We start from the raw sequence: 20671 nt of genomic DNA, 5'->3' as shown, positions 1-20671 counted from the left end.
TATGTCAACACAATGAGAAGGGCCCTTTAGCCTCCTTAATGCTAGACAGGGCAGCCAGCTGACAATTCATCAATCATTCTCTCTCCAGGCACTTAGAACAGCTTCACTCCAAAGCAGGAAACCCCTCCCATGAAAGGAATATAAGCACATGAAAGGAATATAAGCACTTTGCATTCCTTCCCAGTGCTGTGCTCTGGGTGAAGGGAGTGGTCATTGGCTCTGAGTGCAGTCTTTCTAAGCACCTGGAGAGAGACTGATTGATGGATTGTCTGTCTAATGTCTCTGTCTCATATCACAAAGGTCAGCATGGCTGTTTTAAAATCTCCTAGCAAAGGGACATTGTTTTTTAAATGGATTTGCTTTAATGCAGTTTTTACCATCCACTTGAGTTCTGGGAACGGAACCCACATGAATAACAAGACTCAACCTGTTTTACTCACCAAAGCTTTGTATTCTTGATGAATCTCTGTGTAAGACAACTTGCTTTCTTCTTCATCATCAAAAACTGAAAGACAGGATTTTTTTTCTTTTACATGCAGATATTCCAGTATTTTGAATTTCCACAATATTCTTTCTAGATATACACTCCTGGCAGGTGAAATTTATTTAAACTCCAAGACATAACCATGCACAAAATTAGAGGACCTGCAAAACAGGCATTTCCTAATCTGAAAATAACTCTATCTTCCTTCTAAATTATATCTTCAATGCTTTCCCCAAATAGAAACATAATAATTATTTCTTCTGATAATGCTGAACTCCTGGCTTACATGCCAATAGACAGAGGTGAGAGAAAACTTATTTTTTCACAAATTTCAGTTTTCCAAAATTAGAAGTGCAGAAAGTGGTGTTATGAGTTTTTATTCAAAATTTACATTATAATTGCTTTAAATGTGTACTAAATAAATACAGCTGGTATAGTGCCAGCAGATGCAGTCATAGTCCTTACCTATGCCTCACCATTAAAAAAATAAAATGGATGAGAAGAGCAAGAAACAACCGTGTGACCCAAAAGTGGGTATTTCAAGTCTAAAAACAGCTATAGAGGCTGGGAAATGGCATGGTTTGGCTACTTGAAGATAGGAAATTCAATTATGGTGTGCTTTAAAAAAAACAAAAACCCTTTAAATTTATCCAATGGTGAGTTAAATCTGCAGATGCCAGGCCTGCGGATACCACGGATCCACTGTACAGAAAGATGTGGCACACACCAGCTTTGCCCTATAAGTCCAATTAACAAAAGCAAAAAGATCACTCATCTCAGGGGCTGATTAGAGGATGCAACAATTTGCTATCAGTCCTTTCTAATATTTATATACCACTTTTTAACCATAAAACAAAATATTAAGAATATTTATAGACTCCTTTTGAGCAAATTGTTCCTTGCCCTAAAGGGGTTCACAAGGGAGATACCAGCAAATCGACACTGAATAAGATGCTGTGTTGAGATGAATAGGGTCAAGCTGCTTCCTTCCTGCTAATTACTATATAAGGGTCAAATGAGATGTGTGCACAAATGCATGTACAACAGACATGCTTCCAAACAGGATATTAGCTACATAGTGGCCCAATCCTATCAGATACGACAGTGGAACATGCTGTTTTGCTGTCATAAACAGCACACTCCTATGAGCACAAGGAAGCCTCCAGCAGCAAGAGCCAGTGGCTCCTGCATGTGCAATGGCCCACCCAGGCTGCACCACAGCAGGTACGGAGAAAGAGGGGCAAGTTGTTCTCACAGTGGCCTATTATATGCCTCTGGGAGCACCCAAAAATGATACTTCTATCCTGTTGATACTCCCTTACATCTGACATTCAGAGATAGGATACCTCTAAAACACATTGGTTGCAAGCAGTCATCATTGCTTGAAACCTGTGATGGACTTTTCCTCCATAAATCAGTCCAATACCCATTTAAAGGCTTCTAGTCAGGGTGCCATCACAACATCTTGTGGCAAGGAGTGGCAAAGATATATTTCTTTTTGCCTGTTGTGACTCGCCAAGCAATTTTAGTGGATGTCCCCTGCTTCTGGTGTTGTGCAGAATGGAAAAGAACTTCTCTGTTCATTCTATCCATCCCATGCATAATTTTTAATGTATAAATTATGTCCCCACCCCATCACCTTCTTTCCAGACTGCAGAGCCCTAAACACTAAACTTTCTTTGAATGAGAGGTGCACCAGCCCACTAACTGTTTTGGGCAGTCTCTTCTGCATCTTTTCCAGTTCCACTATATACTTTTTAAAAATTTATTATAGTATTTATATACCGATCTTCCTGAAGACTTGTAGACTTGTGTCACATAGAATCAAGGCTGTTTACATAGGCAGGCTGACCACAAACCCCTTTTTTCAAATGGGGTTTTTTATTACAAATTTTATTCTATGAGAGAACATAAGAACATAAGAACAGCCCCACTGGATCAGGCCATAGCCCCATCTAGTCCAGCTTCCTGTATCTCACAGCGGCCACCAAATGCCCCAGGGAGCACACCAGATAACAAGAGACCTCATCCTGGTGCCCTCCCTTGCATCTGGCATTCTGACATAACCCATTTCTAAAATCAGGAGGTTGCGCATACACATCATGGCTTGTACCCCATAATGGATTTTTCCTCCAGAAACTTGTCCAATCCCCTTTTAAAGGCATCTAGGCTAGACGCCATCACCACATCCTGTGGCAAGGAGTTCCACAGACCGACCACACGCTGAGTAAAGAAATATTTTCTTTTGTCTGTCCTAATCCGCCCAACACTCAATTTTAGTGGATGTCCCCTGGTTCTGGTATTATGTGAGAGTGTAAAGAGCATCTCCCTATCCACTCTGTCCATCCCCTACATAATTTTGTATGTCTCAATCATGTCCCCCCTCAGGCGCCTCTTTTCTAGGCTGAAGAGGCCCAAACACCGCAGCCTTTCCTCATAAGGAAAGTGCCCCAGCCCCGTAATCATCTTAGTCGCTCTCTTTTGCACCTTTTCCATTTCCACTATGTCTTTTTTGAGATGCGGCGACCAGAACTGGACACAATACTCCAGGTGTGGCCTTACCATCGATTTGTACAACGGCATTATAATACTAGCCGTTTTGTTCTCAATACCTTTCCTAATGATCCCAAGCATAGAATTGGCCTTCTTCACTGCGCCGCACATTGGGTCGACACTTTCATCGACCTGTCCACCACCACCCCAAGATCTCTCTCCTGATCTGTCACAGACAGCTCAGAACCCATCAGCCTATATCTAAAGTTTTGATTTTTTGCCCCAATGTGCATGACTTTACACTTCCTTACATTGAAGCGCATCTGCCATTTTGCTGCCCATTCTGCCAGTCTGGAGAGATCCTTCTGGAGCTCCTCACAATCACTTCTGGTCTTTACCACTCGGAAAAGTTTGGTGTCGTCTGCAAACTTAGCCACTTCACTGCTCAACCCTGTCTCCAGGTCATTTATGAAGAGGTTGAAAAGCACCTGTCCCACGACAGATCCTTGGGGCACACCGCTTTTCACCTCTCACCATTGTGAAAACTGCCCATTGACTCTCTGCTTCCTGGCCTCCAACCAGTACTCAGTCCACGAGAGGACCTGTCCTCTAATTCCGATTGTGTTTTTTCAGTAGCCTTTGGTGAGGGACCGTGTCAAACGCCTTCTGAAAGTCCAGATATATAATGTCCACGGGTTCTCCCGCATCCACATGCCTGTTGACCTTTTCAAAGAATTCTATAAGGTTTGTGAGGCAAGACTTACCCTTACAGAAGCCATGCTGACTCTCCCTCAGCAAGGCCTGTTCGTCTATGTGTTTTGAGATCCTATCTTTGATGAGGCATTCCACCATCTTACCCGGTATGGATGTTAGGCTGACCAGCCTATAGTTTCCCGGGTCCCCCCCCTTTCCCTTTTTAAAAATCGGTGTGACATTTGCTATCCTCCAAATTCTGGCACTGTGGCCGTTTTGAGGGACAAGTTGCATACCTTAGTCAAGAGGTCTGCAACTTCATTCTACAATTCCTTAATAACTCTAGGGTGTATGCCATCAGGGCCCGGTGACTTATTGATCTTTAATTTATCAATGAGGTCTGAAACATCTTCTCTTTTAACCTCTATCTAACTTAACTCCTTGGTCAGGAGGGGCCGTTCGGGCAGCGGTATCTGCCCGAGGTCTTCTGCCGTGAAGACAGATGCAAAGAACTCATTTAATTTCTCTGCCATCTCTAAGTCTCCTTTTATCTCCCCTTTCCCTCCCTCACCATCCAGAGGGCCAACCGCTTCTCTGGCGGGTTTCCTGCTTCTAACATATTTGAAGAAGCTTTTATTATTCCCCTTAATGTTGCTGGCCATGCGTTCCTCATAGTCTCGCTTGGCCTCCAGTATCACCTTCTTACATTTCTTTTGCCACAGTTTATGTTCCTTTTTATTCTCCTCATTAGGGCAAGACTTCCATTTATGGAAGGAAGCTTCCTTGCCCTTCACAGCCTCTCTAACTTGGCTGGTTAGCCATGCGGGCACCCTCCTGGGTTTAGTGGAACCCTTCTTTCTTTGCGGTATACACCTCTGCTGGGCCTCTATTACTGTTGTTTTAAGCAGCCTCCATGCACTCTGGAGAGATTGGACTCTTTTTACCCTCCCTTTCAACCTCCTTCTAACCAGCCTCCTCATTTGAGGGAAGTCTGCCCATCGGAAGTCAAGGGTTTTTGTTAGAGATTTGCCTGGTATTCTTCCCCCAACGTGCACGTCAAAACGGATCGCAGCATGATCACTGTTCCCCAATGGCTCAGTAACGTTTACATCTCTAACCAGGTCCTGCGTACCGCACAATATTAAATCCAGAGTCACCTGTCCTCTGGTGGGCTCCGTGACTAGCTGATCTAAGCCACAGTCATTTAGCACGTCAAGAAATCTGGTTTCCTTATCGTGACCAGAACACAAATTGACCCAGTCAATATGAGGATAATTGAAGTCCCCCATGATTACAACCCTGTCCCTCCTTGTCACCTCCCTGATCTGTTTTCTCATTTCAAGGTCCCCATCCGATTTCTGGTCTGGAGAACGATAGCACGCCCCCAGTATTACATCGCTGCACAAGCCTGGTAATTTAATCCACAGAGATTCTACGGTGGAGCCGGACCCACCTTCAATCTCTACTTTGCTGGATTCTATCCCTTCCTAAACATAAACGGCCACCCCACCTCCAACACGCCCCTGCCTGTCCCTCCTGTAGAGTTTATAGCCTGGGATTGCGGTATCCCACCGATTCTCCGCATTGGATAATCATAGGATACTCGGTTTTGCCAGATGTCTCCCTTCATGGCACAATTATCATCCTGACTGCATCACTATTGCGCTTTCAAAGTTTCCACAGGCAGCTGCAAAACACTCCTCAGGCTGGTTCACAGGATGTTATACATTTCTTTCCAGTCTACATTCCTTGGTCTCTAGCCAGCAGCTTCCATTCTCCCATCCACGGCGAAACCCAAACTGATCCAGTCTAGTAACCTCCTTTATGAGGTGTGGCGACTAGAACTAAACACAATACTCCAGATGTGGCCTTACCATAGATTTGTACAATGGCATATTAATATTGGCCATTTTCTTCTCAATCTCTTTTTTAAAATCTCGAGCATGGAATCTGCCTTCACGGCCACCACACACTGGGTCAACACTTTCACTGAGTTGTCCTGATCTCTATCCTGATCCAACACGAACAGCTCAGAACCCATCAACGTATGAGAAACTCTGATTTCTTGCCAAATGTGAATCACTTGACACTTACAATGAAGTGCATCTACCTTTTCGCTGCCCATTAGCAGTCTAGAGTAGTGATTTTCAACCTTTTTTCTATCACAGCACACTGATGCTAAAATTGTCAAGGCACACCATCAGTATTTTATAATTGACAAAGCACACCATGCTGCATTGTGCTCACATCCCTTAATGGCCCTACTAATAAATGACCTTCCCCAAACTCCCACAGCACATCACTGCTGCAGCACAGTGGTTGAAAATTGCTGGACTAGAGAGATCCTTCTGGAGTTCTCCACAACCCACTCTGGACTTGGCCATGCAGAAACATTTAGGGCGCAATCCTAACCCACTTTCTAGCACCAACATAAGGGCAATGCAGTTCCTAGTAAGGAAACAAACTTTCCCTTACTTTGAGGAGGCCTCTGTGAGTGCCCCCCAACTGCAGGATGCAGAACCTGTCCCATTGGCACAGCTACACCAGTGCTAGAAAGTGGGTTAGGATTTGGGCCTTAGTGTCGATCCACAGATTTGGCCACCTTGCCACTTATCCCCAACTCCAGGTCATTTATGAACAAATTGAAAAGTGCAAGTCCCAAGAATTATCCTTGGGGCACTCCACCTCTCATTTCTCTCTTCATTGTGCGAACTGCTCATTTTTCCCCATTCTGTTTCTTCTTCTTCAACCAGACCCTAATTCATAGAAGGATCTACCCTCATATTCCCCAACTATTGAGATTTCTCAGGATCCTTTGGAGAGGGACTTTGTCAAACGCCTTTTGAAAGTCCTAATATATTATATCAGCAGGTCCACATGACTGTTGACCTTTTAAAGAACTCTAAAAGATTTGTGAGGCAACATTTACTCCTACAGAAGCAATGCTGACTCTCCCTAAGCAAAGCGAGTTCTTCTTTGGGCAAGAGGTCTGGTAGAGGTTAAAGCCACTGTTAAGCCCAAAGATAACATCTGAAGGACATCAGTTTGAGATCACTGGAAGCTTCCGTGAGCGGTGAGACCTCAAAATGCAACTGACAAGCTGAGTTATTCCAGCTGCTTTGCAGTGAGAGAAGAAGTCATCTCTGCTGCCCTTTGGTGAGAGAAAAGGAACTGTTTGTCAATCAGCACGGGAGACAACCACAACTGGAACTCATACCAGACTGTAAAAGATTCATCTGGAAGAAATTCTTTGTTACTGTAAAAATCCTCTTGGGGTTTTAGAGAAAGCCTGCCTACATGAACCATCTTGGATTAAAGTCAGGAGTAATCCAATAACCAATAAAGGTGGTATACAAATACTGGTTATTGTTATTATTATTTATTATTCTACCAATGGCTCCCAACCTGGGGTATGCGCCAGGACATTTAGGGGTACACAAAAAAATTGAATAATGGCAGAATAATACAAATAATGTATATGCTGATACATATGTCAACAGTGTAAGATGAGATTCAGGTCAAAATGTGTGAAATCAATTCAACATTGTAACAAGTGGCAGTGCATGTTTTCTTTGTTATTTAACCTCAAGAAAAGCCCATGTTCCATTGCTTTGTTATTTTGGGAATGGTGGGGGATCCCTCCCTAAACACTGTGTTGCAAACATGCCACTGCAGAGCCTATGCTTGCTTCACAGGCTCAGCTCTCATGCTCCTCCGCTTCACAAACATTTGAATGTCATCACCTTGGTACCAGTGTACAGTATATACAAGCAGGCACCTCAGTCAGTCCAGTGAGTAGTGTTCAATGAGTTCTTACGGGTCTTCTCTATGTATGGTAGTTTTGTCATTGTTTTAAGTTTTAAATTAATTTTTCAATTCATGTATTACCAGATATTATCAGTGGTTGAAAACTGACCATTTATTTACAGTTACAACATAACTTTAACATCAACTATATTAATTACAAACTTTTTGCTAATATGAATGATACAATTTATGGAAATGGGCTACCAAGTGGTATGCAAGTGAAAAGGACTGGGAACCACTGTTCTATATGTTCTAAGATTTTATCCTTGATTAAGTTTTCCACCATCTTACCTGAAACAGATGTTAGACTGACCAGCCTGTAGTTTCCCACATCCCCTCTCCCTCCTTTTTTAGATACCAGAGCATTATCTAGAGCAGGGATGCCCAAACCCCACCCTTGGGGCCACCTGCAGCCCTTGAAGACTCCCAATGTGGCCCTTAGGGAGCCCCCAGTCTCCAATGAACCTCTGGCCCTCCGGAGACTTGCTGAAGCCCACACTAGCCCAACACAACTGCTTTTAGTGTGGGGGTGACTGTTTGACCTCTCACATGAGCTGTGAGATGAGGGCTCCCTCCACTGCTTGCTGTTTCACGTCTTTGATGCAGTAGCAGAAGCAAAGGAAAGGCCAGCCTTGCTTTGTGCAAGGCCTTTTATAGGCCTTGAGCTACTGCAAGACATTCATTCATTCATATAAGTTCATCTTTAATATATTCATTTATGTAAACCTATGTAAATTTATTCAAATTTTAAATGTAAATTAATTCTTTTTTCCCCGGCCCCCAACACAGTGTCAGAGAGATGATGCGGCCCTCCTGCCAAAAACTTTGGACACCCTTGATCTAGAGCTATCTCCTTGGTTTCTTCTCCCCTACTTGTCCAATGTTCCCATTCATGACTTTATATCCAGCCACTTCTCCCTCTAGCTCCTAAATACTCCCTCCTGGAACAGAAGAGTCACTAGTTTGCATCACCCAGAGTGAAAGTTTGCCCCCCCCCCCCACAATGGACCTCTTCCCATACCAGACCATACAGAATAAATTACAGTATCATAAGCCTAAATGTAGTGGAATGCAGGTTTGGTATAATCCCCATTAACATTATATGTTTATTTTAATATATAACAGTACAGGTCACCCAACAAATCAGTAACAAAAAAAAACCAGTGGCCAAGTTGATGACACTCACACATCTGAATAAGAGTTCTAGTATTAGCTCTGATACAAGGAAATGAGAGCAGACTCACACTAACACCTCATTATGACACTTCATTGGCTCTTATAACAATCAGTCTCACTGAACAGTTTTGAGTTAAATAAATCAACTTTTTTTATATAATGGCAGTTGTGTTTTTCTTTTCTGTTTAATTGGCCATAATTTTTGGTAGAAAGCAGATATTCCAGCTTCGTTTGTTTCATTGCATTCTGCATTAAATTACGCATCAAACAATAAATAACATGATGGTATTATTCAAAACTATCTTTTTACAATTTTGGCCAGTAGTTGCATTATATACACCTCTGAGTGCATCACCTGGTGCAGTCAGCACCTCCCACACCTCTCTAGTGACACCACTGTCCCGGAACACCATCTCCAGCCTGAGACATCCTCAATAGTTGTCCTCACAACCCAGCATCCTCACAACCCTACCCCTTCTTAGTAATACCTGGAGATTTATGTTACAGCAATCCACATTTCAGGAATTTCCAAGTCTTGATGTTTATGGGTCACTTACTAATGCCACACATAATTTTACAAACACATGCGCATACACACTCTGATATTACAGATATGCATGGAACTGGTAGTTAGTTACTCAAAATACACTAACATTTCAAAGGAATCAAAAGCATTGTTTCCAGCTGCAGCAGTCTGAAGCGAATGTCATACTGAAATTTAACAAAATCTGAAATCATAAAGTTGTCCTTATGAACAAAGTAGCATACAGTAATCCATACAAACCCTAGGACTGACCTGATAAAAACTAGTTTAAAAAGCTCAAACACTCTAAATAAGCAAAATATTCAGAAAACAAAGTGGCTGACTCTGGGGAACCAACACCACTTCAGTTTCATCATGCCTGTGGTAAAAATATACTAACTCAAAAAAACGCAATTTGTTTCCCGCTGTTCCATTGGCTAAACAACTGTAAGATTACTGGGGATTCCCTTTTTTCCTGCAAAGAATCTACCAGCAACAGAAAGAAAATGAACATGTTGTAACATTTTTTTTTTTTAACTACAAGATTTTTTTACTTCAATATTCACAGTACTGTGCAGTTGGAATCCTATGCTATGTTGCCAACCAACTACATTTTATTGTTTGTGGGCCAACAGCAGCTGGCAATTCATCAGGAAGCATAGCTTGGCAACAGCATAGGATGCAATGCAGTTGGGGGAGGAACTAATTACTGGAATCTATTGACTTGTTAGCACCCCAACTAGTGGCCTCGCATTATACTGTATAACACAAAAAATCTTTATTTTGAATTTTTAATGTTTCTTATGCAATTCAGAGGCACTGATTCCAACAGTAATCTTAGTTTTTTGTATCATCAAAACCTTTTTAATTACGTATCTTAAAATTTGTGTTTTTCTCCATTCCATTGCCTAATGCAGTATAATTCACATTCTGCCACTATACAACTGCTTAGTGTAAATTGTGGTTAAACTATGGATGTTATGCCAAAAATAGCAGCACTTTTGAAATCCTTGCACCATAGTTAATACCAAAGTCCCCTATATTTCCTACAGTAGTTTCTTAGAAGAGGTCAGAGAACAGTGGTAGGGAGGAGGGGATGGGGAAAATGTTTCAATTGGGCACAAACTACATCAGGAATACTGAAGATGCCACCTACTGAATTGTACAGAATTATTTTAAGTGGTTTTAGGACTGTGGACAAAAAATACTATTTTAGATTTTCCTGAATCAGTTAGGAAGGGAAGAAAACAAATGCTGAGTCCCAAGAAGTGTCAGAAAATGTTAGCCACTATTCATATGACAACTATTTTCATGTAATTCTCTTATTCCTATCTGAGTACAAATAAGCTTTACTTACTTGATAGGGAAAGGTCTACTCTCTAAAGTCAGAGGTTAACTAGCCTTGGCAACAGAAAACTCCTCAAGACAAACAGAAATCCATCTGGATTCATCAGACTCCAGGAGCAGGCTACCTTCACAGGCACCCAACTCTTGCAGAAGTTCTCACCCCACTTTCCAAAATGCCATGTAAAAGTGCAGGTAACATACAACACATAAGATTATCTGACAGTAAAGAGAGATCATCTTTGTTACGATCAACATCCATTTATGTCCTAGTATAGAAAATAGGAGAGACTAGATGGCAGGATCATTTCATAGGTTCACCTTTGGAAAGGACAAAGTGTGTACCAAGGCTTATTAACAGAGTTTTGTAAAACACACCCCAACCACGTTATTTATTTTCCAAATATCCCTAGCAAAATCTTCACACTCCCTGTAACGCAGAGATATGGAAAATGTGCTGTAGAGTTGGTTGGTTTCACTAAGAAGCAATGTAATGGTCAAAGCTCTTTTCTACATTATACAAATATAATGTTTTATACGCAATACCTTTCATATACTTTCATCTGGTTAGGGACCAGAACATGGATGAAAGTCAAAAATGGTTGAAAGTCAAAGTATAGCCTTACATAGTTTACTAATTTATTTTGGCCAGTGAAAAACATGAATAACTAACTGTAAATGCAAGTAAGATCAAAAGAAACAAAAATAAAACAATGTAATATTCAAGCAGAGGCTCAACAAGCACCTGTTGGAGATGCTCTAAGAGGATTTCCTCTAAGACCAACCCTAAGGCAGAGGGTTGGACTAGATGACCTATTAGGCCCCTTCCAACTCTATGATTCTATAACATAAGAATGTAACAAGAGCCCTGCTGGATCAGACCACAGGCCCATCTAGTCCAGCTTCCTGTATCTCACAGTGGCCCACCAAATGCTTCAGGGAACACACAAGACAACAGACACAACCTACTTCCTGGTGCCCTCCCCTGCATCTGGCTATCAGAGACAGCCTATCTCTATGTTGCACACACCTAACATAAACAGAAGAACACCAACAAACATCATGGTAAGTTGAATGAAATCAGACAAAAGAAACCATGTGGACAAAATTTGAATATGTAGCTGTTAGTTGCTACAAAGTTCCAGATTTTTTTTTAGGACAGCAAAAGAATGGAGGGGGGGAGATGCTGTTGACGCCTGATGGGGGACATGCTTGAAAGGTACAAAATTATTCAAGGGATGGATAGAGAGATGTTCTTTTCCCTCTCACACAATAACAGAACCAGGGGACATCCACTAAAATTGAGCGTTGGGAGAGTTAGGACAGACAGAAGAAAATATCTCTTTACCCAGCATGTAATTAGTCTGTGGAACTCCTTGCCACAGGATGTGGTGACAGCATCTGGCCTGGGTGCTTTCAAAAGGAGATTGCACAGATTCCTAGAGGAAAGGTCCATTTCATTTTGCAAGCCCTGATGGGTAATTTGATTTTAGAAGGAGGCTGTCTCTGAATGCCAGGCGCAGGGGAGGGCCGCAGGATGCAGCTCTCTGGTTGTCTTGGGTACTTCCTGAGGCGCTGTGAGATGCAGGAGACTGGACGAGATGGGCTTTCGGTCTCATGCAGGGGGCTCTTATGGGAGGGGAAAAGAGGGCTTAAAGACAACCACCAGCACCACCAGATGAGGCTGCAGATCTGCCCCAGTGGCAGTCCAGTGGGGTAGCCCTCTCAGGTGGAGCTTGAGAGGGCGGACCTGTTGCGCATCCTGCCCCACACCTCATGTCCTTGGGGTCGCCTCTCCCCCTTGACACAAAAGCTACATCCATTTCCGTGAAGGAGGCGAGGCGGGGCAGGGCAGGAGCCCAGCCCAGCCCAGCCCCCTTCCCTCAGGCTCAGCGCTGCGAGGGAAGGAGACTCTCCGCCCTCCCGCGGCCCCTCCCCTGTCCCAGCCCCTCGTCTCACCCTCGCACTTCTGCTCCACGAACTCCAGGATGGGGATGGACCAGGCGGGGCTGCGGAGGAAGCCGGCGATGCTGTCCACCACCCACTCCACCTCTGCCTCCGCCTCACCCTCGGCCGCCATCTCATTCCCCCCTCCGGCCCCCTCCCTGCCCGCCTTCCCTCACAAACACACACGCAGCGCAGAGGAGAGGGGAGGAGGCGAGCGCGCGCCACGGTGCGCACGCGCTCACGCACGAGGACAGGCAGGGCAGCTTCGCGCTGCGACGGTTGCTTGCGAGGAGGGAGGGGGTGTTCGACTCCCGTCACTATGGCAACCGTCGTCACGGTCCGGGAGGACGGGAAAGGCGCAACGCATGAATAAAAGATGAGGTCGCGCGGCCGTGACGGGCAAAGGCGCGCGCGCGCTCCCTGCGCAGCAGCAAAGGCGACAACTCCGCGCCACCGCCGCATCTCCTCACAGCCCAATCACGCGCTTCGTCTCCTCCCGCTGCCGCGCGCTCTATGCAGAGCGCATGCGCACGGGGCTGTGAGAAATATCTAGTCATTCACCACTGTGGGGCGCGCGAGGCGCTTCGGCCTGACAGCGTTGCTGTGGAAACCGAGTTCGTTGACTGCGGGCGCGAGACGGCCACGCCCTCCCGCCTTGAAGGGAAAAGTAACGGTCGCTGCTACCGCGGCGCCTCTCTCTCACAGGGAGAGGTGTGGTGGGAGGGATTGCTCTTCCACGTGCTCGGGGTGCGAGTGGCCCTCACTGGGCTTTCAAGGGCGCAGAGGCTGGTCTGTAGTCACATGAAGCATCTCTGTGTTTCTCTGGTCTTCCAGTGGCTTCTGGCTTTCCCCTGTGTTCTACTAGTGGCCACAAAGGGGCCATCCCTACCAGGGCCGTGTGGTGGGTGGGGAGGCGGTGTGGTGGGTGGGTTTGAAAAGTGTGAAGCACCCACAACCCATGCACTTCGCGTGTGAGTTGTGGGTGCTTGGGTGCCTCACATGGCAGCAGCACTTTTCGAAGGACTCTGCTGGGGAGGCTCTGCCTCACTCGCCTCCCCACCCACCACACATCCCATCCCTGATCCGTTTTAATGGTGTTTATTGATTCATTGATTAGGGTCCAATCCTATCCAACTTTCCAGCGCCAATGCAGTTGCAATGCAGCCCCACAGTAAGGGAATAAATGTCCCCTTACCTTGAGGAGGCCTCTGTGACTGCTTCCCTAACACAGGATGCAGCATATGCCACGTTGGCATGGCTACTGGAAAGTCAGCATTGGCACTGGAAAGTTGGATAGGATTGGGTCCTAAGATGTTCCTTAAAAATATAAGAGGGCTGGAAAGAGACCTTTTGCATCACTCTTCCTTCCAAAGCCTTCTGCACCAAGAGTTTTGAGATCAGGAGCTGCTGCTACCTTCTGGCTAATGATACCTGCAAGACTCAAGGACAAGTGCGTATGAAACTCCAGTGAAGACTGGAGATGTTTTAATTGTTGTCCGATTAAATTGTCTGTGTAAACTGCTTTGAATTATTTTGTTGAAAAGCAGATTCTAATCCCTAAAGGCTTTGTGAAGAGTGAGGGCAGTCTGGCAAGCTAGGGGCTGATGACATCGGAAGAAGGACTAGATGGGTCAGCATTGGGTATTGTGAGGTCCAAAGTCAAGAACCATTGAAACCATAATAGGCAGCTTTGGGACCATGTTCCTGAAAGGGCTTGCCACTGGAAATTTCCACCCAGTTGACTGATGGGGAAGAGAGGGAGGAGGATTTGCTATCTGATTTCATCCTACCAGCAGGAGGTCTGGTCTGGGGCAGGAGGTCTGGTCTAGAGGGTAGAGCCTCCATTTGCCTGAAGATAACATCCGCAGGTCCCCAGTTCAAGGCCACCGGCACGTGAATAGTGAGACCTTGAAGCAGCTGACAAGCTGAGCCACCTGCTCTTTGGTGTGAGCAAAGAAGCGTCTTGGCTGCCCTCCATGTGAGAGATGAAGGAGCTGCTTGTCAGCTTGTGTGGGAGGAAACCAGAGGCCAGAATGTGATACCAGATCAAAAAGATCCATCTGAAATGTTGTGGTTCTTGAAAGATAGAACCTTTCTTTGATTGTAAAAATCCCTATGGGGATTTAGAACATGTAAACCCATGTAAACCGCCTTGAATAAAGTCTGAGGAGAAATCTGATGACCAAGAAATACGATATATAAATACATGTATTATTATTATCTCCCTAATGGTTGATTTGGATGTTTCTCCCAGCTGGCAGCACATTTGCTTCCTCCTCCTGCTCTTCCCTATACAGACAAGGGGATATGTTTCTCCCAAGTGGTAGCCCTACTGGTGTTTGGGAGAAACATCTGCACTCCACTGAACAAGGAAAAGAGGGAAGATGAAGTACATACCCAAAATTTACAAAGGTGCTTCTGCCTTTTCTTCTCCTGCCTGGCCAACAGAGATATTCCTGCCTGCCTGCCTGCTTAGACGAGTAAGTTGGCAGGTGGGGGGGAGGGAGCAAGTTTGAAGGGCAAGGAGAGAGAACATGTAGTTGGGTCTGGGTATATGCAAAGCACAGGAACTTTTGTAGGTCATGCCTCAGCACCTGGCACAATCTGGTGCTGACCCTCATCTTCTCAGCCCTATCTGGAGCTACAAGGCATTGAACCTGAACTTTCTATATGCAAAGAAAATGCTCTAAGCTGCAGCCAGAAATTAGACTTTATTTTAGAGCAAGGGCCAAATTATATGTGATACTGAAGCTGCAATCCCTATGCACACTTCTCAAGGAGTAAGTCCCATTGAACTCAATGGGACTTGCATCTGAGTAGACATGCATAAGATTGTGTTGTAAATGCGTCTGTCTATTGTCACAGACTCAAGGTTACTCTTATGTAGCAGCTGTGCAGGGCTGCAGTTTGGATTGGGCTCATAGTGACATTTCAGTTTTATTTATTAATATTGTATTTAGGGGTACTGTGGCAGGAGGGATGATCCTGATTGTAGTCTCTCCCATCTGATATTTTAGTGAAAACCCCCATTGAAAATAGGGAATCTTTCCCCATCTTTTCCCATTAAAAGTAGTGCAGAGGAAGGCTATGATCCAAATCATGTCAGGGTCAAAGCACTAAAATCCATCTCCTGTGATTTCACCATGTTTGTTGTTTCTCTCTCTCTCTCTCTCTCTCACACACACACACACACACACACACACACACACAGCCTTTTCAAACATTACAATTCATATTTTATTGGAGTAAATACAAAGTAGAATCTACCTCCCTATCTATAAGTTGCTGTCCACCCACCTTCTTGATTGATTAATGAAAATTGATTAGTGCTATACTAGTTGTCTAGGTCATCAACAGCTACAAAACAGAAGGAAGTCTCAGGCCTGTTTTGAATTATTTTTTCTCCTTTGATTTTGCCATCATCTAGCTCTTTATTCCCATCGTTGTCTCTTCCATTCCCCTGGCACATTTTTGTACTTTTTCCATTTTTCCTCCTTTGCTTCAGACTTTGTATGAAAGAATAGAGTTAATCTAATGAGATCTTTGATCCTTAAAGAGCAGATGTGCACAGATAAGTAACTTGCAGTGAAAGAGGTGACAAGGAATACTGTCCTAGAAATACATTAGTCCAACTCTTTGAATGGTGGGAATATGAAATACGTATGTGATAATGTGCCTTTCTTTTTTTGCGGGGGGGGGGGGGGGGTTAAAAAATTACATAGTCTACATGTTATGGTGAACAAAAAGACTGGGTAAAGCTGTATAAGATCAAAACAATAGATGAATAATACATAGAAGAGTCAATTTTTCATTATAAGAGTAGTATAAATCACAATTGGCTAGAAGCAACAAAAGATTGAATGGGGTAATTAAATCTTCAGATTTGCAATTACCTTTATTGCTGACAGGTCTCCTGACAGGTTAAATAACTGACAGTGTTTAACAACATGACTAGCAGAACAAGCCTAAAAACATTGTTCAGTTCAATAGTCTTTAAAAAGTCCAACATGTGCCCATTGTTTTTCCCCAGTCATTACTCAGAAGTAAGCCCCACTCAGTATAATGAGATTTACTCCCAGGTGAGTATGTATAGAATTGCAACCTAAGATATAAATGTTAAAATAAAGAAAATTAATAAAATAACACTGAACAGGGAGTCAAACTAAAATAATTAGCCATAAAGAGTACTTTGAAATGTTAATTCACTATAACATCTTAATAAAATAAAAATTGAACAATTCTACAATAACAGACAAGAATCAAAATATACAAAAAGGGCCCAATGCTATCAGGTTGCTGTACCATCTGAACTTATGTTCTGGTGGTGCAGTGGCCTTTTGGGTACTACAAATCATGATCATCTATCCACCCTACCAGGCCACTGCTAGAAATTATGATGGCAAAGAAGATGGCAATGGAACAATTGCCATCTAAAGTCTCTAAAGTCAAGGCTCTAAAGTCAAGTGTTTATATATTTTTGCCCCATAGAATAAAATCCTATTTGATTCTTAGGTGGGGTGACTCAATCAGGGAATTCTTTATTGTCAATAGAGGAATCTTATTGGGTTCTGCTTTTGTCTTCCCACCCAGTTGAGGGTCTGGTAGATTCAGGTGACATTGAGGGCAAGTACAGCCCATAGCTACAGATAAACAAAATGTTGTTTTTAGCAGACTATTTGTTAAATGTTTTTTTCTATGAAGTAAAGCAATAATTTATATCCATATGATATATGAACACCATGCTAAGTTTGTCTTTAAAAGAACTCATAGCGAACAGTGAAAGAGCAGAAAATAAGCTTTAACTCTCAAGAAGAATCAATTAACTCCCTGTCTTTGCTGTTAGTAAATTGTCTTTTCAAACACTGAGACTTTCATGTTTCACCTCTTTGTATCTAAACTGACAGTTTCCTAGTTGATTTACCAAGACTTTCAACACTCCACACACATTAGAAGCACTTTCATGCTTATACATATTTAAACCATCTTGATTTATCCTCCACAAATCAGTTTTACATGCATAGAGATAGATATGGCTATTATATAGAATTGTGTTTCCAACAACAGTTTCTCAAAGATTATATCCTCTATAATAATACATACATACATAATACATACATACATACATACATGTATGTATAATAATAATAATAATACATACATACATACATAATATAATAATGTATACAGTTATGTATACATAACATACAGTTATGTTTATGTTTACAGTTATGTATACATAACATACAGTTATGTTTATGGGGAGGTAACCTGGGAGTCCCATCCCGGGTAGATGGGACTCGTCAGCCTAGGAAGGCAGCTCATCTAAGAGAAGGAAACTCTGACCTCAAACCTCCACTGCCTTGTGGCTACATCCAGTTGTGGAAAAGGCTTCAGGAGTCAACCTCGAGGCAAAATCAGGAGCTGGAGTCCCTTAGGCAGTTCATGGCTGAACACAGTCACGTTCTGGCAACTCCTGCGACGCCGCTGGAACCAACCGTATTGGCTTCTGCCTTTCCATTGGACCATTCCAGCGACGTGGAGAGGGGGGATTTGCTGCATGGGTAACAGCCTATCCTCCATACCTTCTTTACCCAGGCTTCGCGCACTGGAGAGGACACTCCAACTTCGCCATACGGCGTCGGCACAACACGGGAAGCAGCAGTTTACCGGTTATAAGTCTTTGCTCGATTGGCGTAGAGCATGACGCCAGGGGCTGCTTCCGACGGTGGGAGAGATCATTGCATCTCATTGGGCAGCTACCGCCCGCCTTAAGCTGGGCAGTCCCCAGCCAGTAAGGTGTTGCCTCGCCATGGTCCGTTAACCTCATGGGATGCGTGGGGTTTAGGGTGAAAGGCCCATAGCCAGGGAGACAGACCAGGGACAGACTGCACTTGCTCCCGGTGTGGAAGGGATTGTCGCTCCCGGATTGGCCTTTTCAGCCACACTAGACGCTGTGCCAGAACCACCTTTCAGAGCGCGATACCATAGTCTTTCGAGACTGAAGGTTGCCAATACCATATCCTCTATGCCATAAACAGTTAAAACTTTTTCCTTTCTTTGTTTTCCCCATAGGATCGGGCTGTTAGATGCATGAGAGCAAGGATCCCCAAACTGCCAAGGCCACATCACACAGCCTTGTTCTTATGGTGGGCTGGAGGGGATCAATTATAGAACATAATATATACATATTGTGCATCATTTTAAGAACTTTCACAATCAAAGATTCTTAGGAAGAGTTACCTAGTGCATCAGCAGCTTCATCTAGCAAGGAGAAAAACGTTTATGGCTGTTGCAGAGGTGGGGGAGAAGATAGGGAGATGCATGTAATGCCACTGACCTTAAAAGGCTATTCAAACTGTGCTGGTGGACTGGATCTGGCTTGCTGGCCATAGTTTGGGGATGTTTAAGGGACCCCTTAGGGAATTATTTTGCTTTTAATTTTGCCCAAAATTGTCTGCTTGTATCTTTGGTAAATTTCACACCAGGGCACTGCCAATGTCCAAGTCATTTTCCAAGCCTGCTTGTTTTATTTTGCCTTCCTTGAATTATCCAACTCTCCCTCCCCTTGTATTTTTAATAAACTCTCTTTTTACATTTGAACTTCTAACCTTTCTAGGGTTGGTTGAACTCAGTTAAAACTTTTCCCCAATCCTCCTTAGTCTTTGGCTACATGCTAATGGTTAAGTTTAAAAATTAATGACTGAGAGCCCAATCCTGTGGTTGGCGGCACAGCTCCGTGCCGCCGACCACAGTCACAAATGTGCCATAAGGCACGTTCTGCGGCTCGGCAGTCTCCTGCACCGCAGAGCAGCAGAATGGGAGGTGGGGGTGTGGACTGGGGCGTGGAGGAGGCGTTCTGGGGAGGGGGGAGGCGTGCCAGGAGGTGGGCGGCAGGAGGATCCGCGGAGCTGAGTTCCACAGGATCCAGGGCGCTTGTGGAGGGCTACATGCCCTACACGAGTGCCTTTTCCTTACTGGCGACATTTAGGGTGCTGGTAAGGTGAGTAGCCCCATTGCAGGGCTGCTAACCTTACTCGAGGGAAGGGGATGAACATCCCCTTCTCCAGAGGAGCCTCCTGTGGTAGCGCAGGAGGCGCAGGATTCGGCTGCAGCCCTTTTCGGTGCCACCGAGCCTGGGCACTCCAGGCAACTCAGGATTGGGCCGCCCGGCTGCAATCCTATACACTTTCCTGAGAGTAAGCCCCACAAAGACAATGGGACTTCCTTCTGAGCAGACAAGTATAGGATTTTGCTCTTAGTGCCAGGAAGCCTTTGCCAGCTCAGTACAAGATTAGGATTGTGCTGAAAAAACATGGGAGGACAACACAGAATTCACTGGAATGAAGCCATTTGACATCTGGATTCTGTGAAAATTGGTAATGACAATTGCCAGACTTGCCCAGGGTCTTCAAAAGCAAAGAGAAATACCCTATGCCATAGGGCTAAGGACCACTGGAAGGTTGCATCTCCTGTCTCCAGGAAGAACATGGTGGTGAAGGAATCACCATCTAGACTCCAGGCATCAACCAGGAATGGAGCTGTTGCAGGGAGCCTGCTTCTCCTTTCTCTGCCACTATACTATACTATACAGACTATACTGTTTCAAGCTGTTAATTGCCTGGGGACTGCAGAAGCAAAAGGAATCACCCTCTGGCCTCCTCTGCCATTAACTAGAGTACTCTGCTGGGTTGTGCATGTGTGGAACTGTTTGTTTTTTTTCAATTCTCAGTTTTAATTTGTTTCTTTTTTTCTAAATAATAATAATAATAATATATGTAATTATTACTGCAGTTCATTCTGAGCTGCCTTGAGGACTATTCAGTTGAAAGTTGGAGTAAAAATCCTCCAAATAAATAAAACAAAACAAAAGGGTTACTGTGGAAGCAACCACCATTCCTCAAGGAAAGGAGAACATGAATTTGCCAGATACAGGGGTAGGCCTAAGAGTATTACATTCCAGTTAGAGCAAGACAATCTGAGAGCAGACATAAAAACAGATATTTTGGGGCTGGAAGTAAGTCCTAGTGAACTCCATGAGGTTTTCTTCTGAGAAGACATGCATATGATTGTGTTGTCAATATATTTAACTACAGCACAATCCAATGCAAGTTTAATCAGATGTAAGCTCCACTATGTTCATTTCTAGGAAAGTGTGCATAGGCTTGCAGCCTTAATGACAGAATGTTCATAAACATTCCATACAC

General features: G+C 43.9%; 1 protein-coding gene across 4 annotated transcripts in view; it reads right to left on the bottom strand.

Moving 5' to 3' along the window:
* CFAP36 (cilia and flagella associated protein 36) overlaps positions 1–12882 on the bottom strand; it is a 34063-nt gene extending 21181 nt beyond the window's left edge. Inside the window, exons 1-2 of one of the 4 annotated variants that reach the window (XM_066626171.1) lie at positions 12714–12882; positions 441–505 (exon numbers count right to left, since the gene is read on the bottom strand). In XM_066626171.1, coding sequence (XP_066482268.1) covers positions 441–505; positions 12714–12834 — 186 coding nt within the window. In that variant the 5' untranslated portion in view covers positions 12835–12882. Of the gene's footprint in view, positions 1–440; positions 506–11868; positions 11891–12479; positions 12684–12713 lie in introns of those variants that run through there. The other 3 variants (XM_066626180.1, XM_066626163.1, XM_066626190.1) reach the window with 3 other exon arrangements.
* Between the last annotated feature and the right edge of the window lie 7789 nt (positions 12883–20671).

Source organism: Tiliqua scincoides, chromosome 1 (genome assembly GCF_035046505.1).
Source record: "Tiliqua scincoides isolate rTilSci1 chromosome 1, rTilSci1.hap2, whole genome shotgun sequence".
In the NCBI taxonomy this organism is placed as follows: Eukaryota; Metazoa; Chordata; class Lepidosauria; order Squamata; family Scincidae; genus Tiliqua; species Tiliqua scincoides.
The sequence above is the reverse complement of the archived record's forward strand: the minus strand, read 5'-3'. Positions and strand labels throughout refer to the sequence as shown.